General features: G+C 34.2%; 1 protein-coding gene across 2 annotated transcripts in view; it reads right to left on the reverse strand.

Moving 5' to 3' along the window:
• The window catches only part of Gpr149 (G protein-coupled receptor 149), a 60,529-nt gene that overhangs the window by 44,074 nt on the left and 6,504 nt on the right, over positions 1-9,951 (reverse strand). For both annotated transcript variants that reach the window (XM_029537987.1, XM_021196988.2), the window contains exon 3: positions 6,467-6,915. In XM_029537987.1, coding sequence (XP_029393847.1) covers positions 6,467-6,915 — 449 coding nt within the window. The remainder of the gene's footprint in view (positions 1-6,466; positions 6,916-9,951) is intronic.

Raw genomic sequence — 9,951 nt, forward strand, 5'->3', positions numbered from 1 at the left:
AAAAAAAAAAATTTGAAATGTATCACAAAATGCAAAGGAAATTGAACTGGACAATATTTTTAATGTGTCAAGTCATGAAAGATTAGGGACAAGAGGAGACGTTGACAACCAATGAAGTATGTGATCATAGATCAGAAACTGGCTCAGAAAAGCCACCCAAAGCACCATGGGTAAAATTCACATGAGACTGACTGCCAACCTTGGGTAAGGGCAATGCTAAATTCACATGAGACTGACTGCCAGCTCTGGGTAAGGGCATTGCTATTTTTACAATGTGTTAAAAATAGTGGAAGCTGTTTGAAGAATATAGTGAAGCTTTTTGTTCTATTTTTATAGATGTTTTTAAAAGTTCAAAAATAGTTCACAATAAAGTTTTAAAAAATATGTAGGGAGTTCCTGGTCATTTGAGGTCAAATAAGAGGCAGTCACTTAACAAAGAAAGAGATGTGAATTAAGCCTTAACTGAACTGGTTGTTGTCTGTACAAAACCACTAATGTTTACTGAAGCCATTGGCTCCTTAGTTCTCAATATTGACAGAATTCTTGCTTAAGAGACGAACTAATTGGACTCTATGAAATCTTTGTTAAAGATAATCTCCCTGAACATGTAGAAAACAAGAAAATGGTGTACTGTAGCCAATAGTACATGGAAAGAAAATTTTAAAAAAGTTTTATGAAATTTCTAAGTTAAGAAAAAAACTGTTTTATTACAAATTTGTGTTTACTTATGACTTTCCTGTTCCAAATAGTCACTCTACAGTATGCCAGAAGGCATAAAAGGTGATCACTTTAAATGAGGTAAAAGTTATCCTAGTGAATTGAACAATGTAGATTCCATAATAGCATATGTGACACGTGTCAAAAACAGAATTACATTCTGAGAACAAATTCAATATCTGTAGGACAAAATACGAACTGTACTCAAGTCTGGATGGTTAGAATGAGTGTATTTTCTTTGGTTATTATCTATTTCCTATGTCCTCTATAACAATTCCATATTACTTTTATGACAATAAATCAGAAAGGACATGCCTTTAATAGTGTAATAAAATTTCATGTCCCTGACCTCTAAGTGATGAACTAACCAGTTAAAATGAATAAAAGTGTTTAAAAATAAACTATGTAAACTTCAGATAGTCATCTGTATTGGAATGACTTGGTAAAGGCTACAAATAGATGTGATAAATGGATTTTTTTTTACTATGGTCATTTTAGTTAGAAATGTCTATAATTTAGCCTCTAGAGTTATTAAACTAACAATATCCCAGCAAATGTTAAAACATGAACAGTTGTAAATTTTTAGGATTAGGAAAAATGTGTATCAGGAGATTTCCCTGTAGTCTTATTTAGTAGATAATACATTAAATGGAAACTTAGATTAAATATAAGCTTAGATCCATTCTTTAGTAATCAGAGACCAAGTAGAGCTACTTAAGTTTTCTTGTTTTACAAATATTATTTGTATTCATTTATTTTACTTTTTATTTTTTAATAGGCAGTTGCTATATAGTATTGACAAATCTGGAAACAATTCTTCCTCCTCTTCTTCCTCTTCCTCCTCTCCTCCTTCTCACCTCCTCCTCTTTTTTTTTTTTTAAAGATTTATTTATTTATTTTGCATGTATATGAGTACACTGTAGCTGTACATATGGTTGTGAGCCACCATGTGGTTGCTGGGATTTGAACTCAGGATCTTTGGAAGAGCAGTCGGTGCTCTTAACCGCTGAGCCATCTCTCCCCCCACCTCCTCCTCTTTTATTTGTTGTGCATTTGAGTAATTTGATGTTTGGTTTTGTATGGCAGAGCTGTATACAACGTTGATTTGTACCAGAAACACCTGAAAGTCCCCTAGCATTTCAATATCTTGGGCTCCATTTTAAACCTACTCAATCCCAACTTTTTCTTAGGAGTATCTCATTTGTACATGGGCACTCTGGCCTTAAAAAAAAACAAAAACAAAAAAAAATCTTAAAACCATCTTCTCTATGATCTACAAAATTTATTTAATGAAACAATAATATTAAAATATTCTAGGAACACATACCCGTACTGAAATTTGTGAGAAAATGCCAAAATGTATTTTTATTGAAACTGCAAAAAACCCACAAAATTAAAATAAATACATAAATAAAAGTAATCGTTTTAAAAAATAATAGTCAAGGTTCTCATATAGCAACTGCAGTGTCTTCTAAAGCTCAGTACATTACTGTGTAAACTATTAAGTTATTGTTTTCAGAGCAAAGAAGCTACTTGGAAGAAAACATTAAAAATGGAAAATCATTATCTACATCCATGTGGTGTTATTTAAAAGATGTAAAATATAAAACTAGTATTCTGGTCTAGAAAAAATCTGATAAGCCTTCCAGGTCTTTCTGTGTTTTGTTGATATTTATAATTCAAAAATTTTAAATGCTCTATAAGGTTTTAAAAATGAAGATTTTATAATTTTACCTAATGATGGTCTTCAAAATCATAAGTAATTTCGTGAGTGTAAGGTCATACCAACACATGGCCTTATAACATGAGTATTTCTTGTTGTTCTGAAGTTTATAACAATATTTCACTTGCTGTCTATAAGGTTTTAAAAATGAAGATTTTATAATTTTACCTAATGATGGTCTTCAAAATCATAAGTAATTTCGTGAGTGTAAGGTCATACCAACACATGGCCTTATAACATGAGTATTTCTTGTTGTTCTGAAGTTTATAACAATATTTCACTTGCTGTCTATAAGGTTTTAAAAATGAAGATTTTATAATTTTACCTAATGATGGTCTTCAAAATCATAAGTAATTTCGTGAGTGTAAGGTCATACCAACACATGGCCTTATAACATGAGTATTTCTTGTTGTTCTGAAGTTTATAACAATATTTCACTTGCTGTCTATAAGGTTTTAAAAATGAAGATTTTATAATTTTACCTAATGATGGTCTTCAAAATCATAAGTAATTTCGTGAGTGTAAGGTCATACCAACACATGGCCTTATAACATGAGTATTTCTTGTTGTTCTGAAGTTTATAACAATGTTTCACTTGCTGTCGACTGGTTTCTTGTAAGTTTTATCTGTTTTTAACCTTGTGCCACCTGCTTACTTTACCTCCAATCATCTTTCTCACTGTTGTTATGTTGAATAATTTTCCTGAAGTATTTGCTTATCACAAATGTCAAAACTTTCATATTCAATCAGCAAGTCTTTACAATTGAAAGTTATCAAATTTACCAAGGTTTTCTATTTTCATATGTCATTTGCTTTTTTATTTAAAAAGAGCCGTGAGCAGGAACATATACTCATGTGCAAATAAATCTGTTTTTTTCATTTTAACTGAGCATAATTAGACACATATACTTCCTAAAACAAAAACTTTTAAATGAGGCTATAAATTATGATATTTGAGATAGATTTGACCACAGGCAATTTAGAAAGTATAAATTCACTGAAAAATATAAAGTCTCAGAAAACTCTGTGTCCTATTGCCTTGAGAAAGCTTAAATTTACAAAAATATATACCATATTGCATGGGAAAGACACATTTATGATAAAAATAAGACAATAGAAAAGAATGAGTAAGATGCATGACAGATTGTGCGAGCATGTTTTCTGTTGCTGTGATAACCACCATGACTGAAAACTGGTTTAGTTGGCTTGCACTTTCAAGTAACAAACACTCATCACAACACAGGGTCGGAAGTTAAGCAGGCATTAAAATAAAAAAGCTGCTTATATCCCTTTGCTTTGGGTATGTTCATCTAGCTTTCCTACATATGCTAGAACCATCTACCTATGGATGGTGCTGCTCACAATGGGCTAGGCTTTCCAACATCAATTATCAGCCAGGAAAATGATCTTCAGCCACAGCCACAGGTCAGGATAATCCAGGACAATCTTTGGTTCAGTTCTTTCTTTCTAGGTGACTCTGGATTGTGTCAATTTGACAATGAAAACTAAATAGCACAAAGACTCTTCAGAGTCATGCTGGATGATAGATTAACAGAAGAGCACATGAGGACACACACACACACACACACACACACACACACACAAACAGTTCATTAAAAGAATTGCTGATTTTCAAGCTCAAGAAAACCAAAACGGACATCTGGGTTCTTTCCAGCTTCTGGCTATTATAAATAAGGCTGCTATGAACATAGCGGAGCATGTGTCCTCATTACCAGTTGGAACATCTTTTGGGTATATGCCCAGAAGAGGTATAGCTGGATCCTCCGGTAGTACTATGTCCAATTTTCTGAGGAACCGCCAGACTGATTTCCAAAGTGGTTGTACAAGCTTGCAGTCCCACTAACAATGGAGGAGTGTTCCTCTTTCTCCACATCCTTGCCAGCATCTGCTGTCACCTGAATTTTTGATCTTAGTCATTCTGACTGGTGTGAGGTGAAATCTCAGGGTTGTTTGGATTTGCATTTCCCTGATGATTAAGGATGTTGAACATTTTTTCAGGTGTTTCTCAGCCATTCAGTAATCCTCATTTGAGAATTCTTTGTTTAGCTCTGTACGTTTACACAATAGAGTACTACTCAGCTATTAAAAACAATGAAATTATTTATGAAATTATTGGGCAAATGGATGTATCTGGAGGATATCATCCTTAGTGAGACAACCCACTCACAGAAGAACTCACTAGATATGCACTCACTGATATGTGGATATTAGTCCAGAAACCTAGAATACCCAAGATACAATTTGCAAAACACAAGAAAACCAAGAAGAAGGAAGACCAACATGTGGATACTTCATTCCTCCCTAGAATAGGGAACAAAATACCCATGAAAGGAGTTACAGAGACAAAGTTTGGAGCTAAGATGAAAGGATAGACTTTCCAGAGACTACCCTACCCAGGGATCCATCCCATCATCAGCCACCAAACCCAGACACTATTGCACATGCCAGCAAGATTTTGCTGAAGGGACCCTGATATAGAGGCCTCTTGTGAGGCTATGCTAGTGCCTGGCAAATACAGAAATGGATGCACACAGTCAGCTATTGGATGGAACACAGGGCCCCCAATGGAGGAGCTAGAGAAAGTACCCAAGGAGCTGAAGGGGTCTGCAACCCTATAGGTGGAACAACAATATGAACTAACCAGTAGCCCCAGAGCTCGTGTCTCTAGCTGCATATGTAGCAGAAGATGGCCTATTCAGCCATCATTGGGAAGAGAGGCCCCTTGGTCTTGCAAACTTTATAAGCCCCAGTACAGGGGAATGCAAGGGCCAAGAAGTAGGAGTTGGGTGGGTAGGGGAGCAGGGGCGGGGGGAGGGTATAGGGAACTTTCGGGATAGAATTTGAAATATAAATAAAGAAAATTAATAATAATAATAATAATAATAATAATAATAATAATAATAATAATAATAATAAAAAGAAAACCAAAATGGTTCATATGGTCCAAACACAAACTAATGATGAAAAGTATGGCAAGTGCCGTTAGGTGCGGAGTCTTAATGTTCTAAAAATAAGGAGCATTTTGTTCTTTGATCTCTACTTTTGTCTTCCTTAATAAATTATGACAAATATTTTACCTTTTCTGAGATTACTATTTCTAAGATAATGTTTGTATTTTACCTAATACAAATATATTTCCCCAATATATTCATTTTGATATTCTAATTTTAAAATAATAATAATATGTAAATGATAGTAGGAAAATATATAACTTATACTTAAAAATACACAATTTTACTTGTGATTTGTGATGATACATTTAATCAATGAATGCATTAATCCTAGCAGAACATTTCTGTAGTTCAGATTAATCACAGAGATTAAGACAAGTTATAGGATTTCTATCACATCATGCAGAAGGAGCCTCCTTCTTCCTAGTAACTTTATAGCCCAAACAAGGGTCACTTGGTCAAATATGAGGGTTTAGAAAGAACAGATTGATATCAACATGACAGAAAATGAATGGATTCCAGATTACTCACAGAAGTTTGGAATCAGGGGAGAGTGGAGAAATATTCACTTGCAATTTATTTTAGTTTTTAAATCATCATCAAACCCTATCTTTAAAAAAAAATAAGTGGGACATTTGGCACTGCTTGGAATGGCTCACTAGAATGCACCCTGAAATAAATCATGTGTATGGATGTAAAAAATTAAAATATACATGTTAATTTATTTAATCAACTAATTCAGGAGCTTGAGCTCTGGAGTAGTGTCTGAATTTAATCAGATTACTTAAAGTTCAAGTAAAATGACTTATACTGCCCAAAGATTCCATCTGTGTCTACTCACTCCAAAACGTATACATTTCGACTGAAAAGGTAAAACTAACTAAATACATAAGAGACGTCATTCCGAAGGTCATGAAGTAAAAGAGAGACACCGTGGATTTAACTAAAGGAAAAATCACCCTTGGATTTGACTAAAGGAAACAATAAACTCACCATCTTTTCACACGGTTAATGTTTAGTTTTAATTTCTCAAAAAGAAGAGCCTTTACAGTACCTGGCGAGGCGTTCGTTCAGACTTACTCCTGCACCATTCCCAGTCTGAAAGATCTGGTTTCTGACTCTCCTCATGGGACAGTCGTCTCTCTGGACCGTCAAAAGAGGTGGTTTCTCCATAGTTAACATCGCTTTCTGTTTTAACAGAAAAAGCACCCCTTTCCTCTTTCATGGTCTGTTTGGACTCTGGGATGTCAGTATTGGTGCACTTGTTGACACCCGTCAGTGTGGCGCTGTCCAGCGGTGGCGTGGTGCTGATTTCTACTGTGATGGTATTGAAGACACTGCGGTTGTCTCCCCGAGGTTCCTTTGTAGCTTCACACTCATATTTTTTTGGGTTGTGATAGGATATGGAATTTTCATCATCATCATAGTAATCTGCATGTGGTATTTTATAGAGTCCATAACTTTGTTGGAATGATAGATTGAATTCAAAGCCTTTCCTCTTCGCTGAATGAAAATAAAATTCTACAGTTAGAATGGTAGATATGAACAGCGTTGGATGTAAATTGTGAGTATAAACAGGCATTGCACTGACTTGATAACTCTGAGTTAAAAACAACTTTGTTACTTCTTGTAATGTATGCAAAGACACATGACTTACACAACTCAATTATCTTATTACTCTGAGCCTATTTCTCTCACCCGATAAATGGCTCGAAAAAAAGCCCAGTCTTAAACATTCAATCTTAAGGCTTAAGTTAAATAAAACTTAACTACAAGTTAGGAATTTATCAATTGTATCTAGTTTTCTTTTCTTTCTTTTTTTTTTCAGTTCTCATATTTTCACAAATTACTTTACTTTGGAAAGGACTATATTTTCTACTGTCCTAGACAATGATTAAATAGCCTTCATATTATGAGCTGTTATGCATATATAATCACTTTAAGATTTTTCTATAATAGTTCTGACATTTATGTATGTAAAATCACACATTAAAATTAGACCATGTTCTGCCATGTAGTTTTTTGACTTCAGAAAGACACTTCCATTGTGTCACTGTATAGGTGAGCTGTGTTGAATTTTCCAGGTATTACAATCTGGCTATGATTGTTCCAACTTTCTGTCTCATTTTTGAGGCTATGGGTGTGAGTCATCCATACATTTCTCATAAAAATAAACTTGTAATGCATATTTTTAAAAAAAGTGAATACCTGTGTAATTCTGTGAATGGATACATTTTTATTCATAAATCTAAATTATTACAAGACAAATTTAGTAAGAATGAATAAAATGGTTATTTAAATAGTGAAAAGAGCAGATATTCCAAATATAACACTATTAATTGGTGGGTACAGCTCAAAGTGTTAGAGAAGGGTGTGGAAAAAAGAGACACAATTTTTGAGTGTGAGCATCAGCCAATTACAAATCAGTTTATATATAAGTGGTAATAAAAATGCACTTGATGTTTTGGTTTTTTCATAGTTTAAAATATGGTTTGTTTCAAGAAGACTCTCTACTTTGATAGCTCAGTGTTTTACAGTTAGTCATTTAGCTATCTTTGGTGGGAAAATTATGAAAGGCTATAAAGTTTTTATGGGAATAATACATAAAATTTGATTCACTTTGCAATGCACTCTAGTGGCATTCATGTACTCATTCTATTACTGAAATGTTCCCAGTGCCAAAGATTTATGGCTGAGTTCTGCTTTCTGAAAAATAGAATTTATCAGTATCATTCATTTTTGTGTGATCCAGAACACAAGTCAGAAAAATTTGTATCAAAAGAAAATTGAAAAGCAGAAGCAGATGATCATGTTCTCTATACTGCGATGTTTATAGCTCTGCTTACTTATAGCCCGGTAAAATTAAATTATAACTGCCAAACTATTTTAAGACCGAGAGGTGAAGAACTACAAGAATGGCACAATTATTCTTGGATTTTCTTTCTCCAAAAGTGTTATGATGTAGCAGTTTTGTAAGCTAGAACGACTTAGAATATCAGGGTGGTCATAAAACACCTATTTTATTATTAATACTTGGCCGTATAGTGTCAGCTGTATATTGAAACTCTGAGATACAGAGAGTGAAAAATGTGCAACATCTTTAAAGGGGTCAATAGAATGTGTTATTGGAGAATACGCCTCCAGGTCAGGAGCATGCAAGGAAGTCTGAGGAGAAGAGAAAACCACGGACCAGTGCGATGGGTCAATAGGAAAGGGTTTGCCATCCCAGTCTTATAATCTGAGTTAAAGCTGTGCTCCCATGGTAGAAGAAAACCAGCTCCCCAAAGTTACTTTCTTACTGCCACACTCTTACATTTTTGGTTGTTTGCCTAGCCTTTAATGGCTGAGCCATATCTCTAGCCCCTACCGCCACACTGCTACATCTACAATCACATACATGTTACATGTCACACATAACAACAACAATCATAATACATATTTAAGAAAAATTAAAGTTGCCATAGTCATTATGAGATGGTAAATTAACCATGCTGTTTCATGGTAGATCTACATAACAGAGGTATTATTTGTCTGCTTCTGCAGAGAAAGCTAATAAGATCAATAGGGCAAACCACCTTTGATTACTCGTCTTACAAAATGGCTTGAATTTAAAATATCCAATTCAAGAATTCAGGTGATTGTCCTCTATATGAAATCGCTTTAATGTTGATCAGACTTATGATACAAATATAGCAGTGGAAGCAGAAAGGCATAGATACGACATTTCTAGGTCAGAATTAAAACCAATGAAAATGTTTTGGATTTATTTAATTTTTGTTTTAATGATTTTCCTTAACAGTAAAGGTAAACCCTGGCCGAGGTAACTGATGGAGATGGTTGATTGAAATTGTATTGAATAGTTGACAGCCAAGGGGCTAGAGACATGGTTTTGAGAGTAAAGTGTTGCTTAAATATTAAGTATAAATGTAAATACAAATAGCAATAGAAAAGATATCAGAAGTTAACTTCTGGCATCTACATGTTCATATACAGACCGTTACAACCACATCTTCACCTGCTCACAAAAGTCTCTCTCTCTCTCTCTCTCTCTCTCTCTCTCTCTCTCTCTCTCTCACACACACACACACACACACACCAGTTAGTGATCAGACTTATGTTGAACCAAATGTTAATAGTAGAGTCAAAATTGATCACCTTTAATCTCCTTAAACACAAAAACTTTTTTTAAAAATCATGAATAGAAGATAGAAAAATATGAATATCTAATAGGAATCAGCTGGTTAATATTACTAACTGAGATTCCAGTGCAACATAGGTAATGGGAGTGCCCTTGCCTCTCACTCAGGATCCTCAGTTGTGACCACTTGCTGGAGAGCAGCACTTTTACCTATGTAGTTTTGAAGATCAGGCCAGATACACATGTTTGATATGAAATATCTTGACCTTAAGATTTTGTCACTTAAATAAAACTGCTTTTTTTTTTTTTTTTTTTTTTTCCGACTTTTTTTTTTATTATCTTTATTTACATTTCAAATGCTATCCCGAAACGTTCCTCTAACCTCCACACTCATGCTAGGC

Source organism: Mus pahari, chromosome 4 (genome assembly GCF_900095145.1).
Source record: "Mus pahari chromosome 4, PAHARI_EIJ_v1.1, whole genome shotgun sequence".
In the NCBI taxonomy this organism is placed as follows: domain Eukaryota; kingdom Metazoa; phylum Chordata; class Mammalia; order Rodentia; family Muridae; genus Mus; species Mus pahari.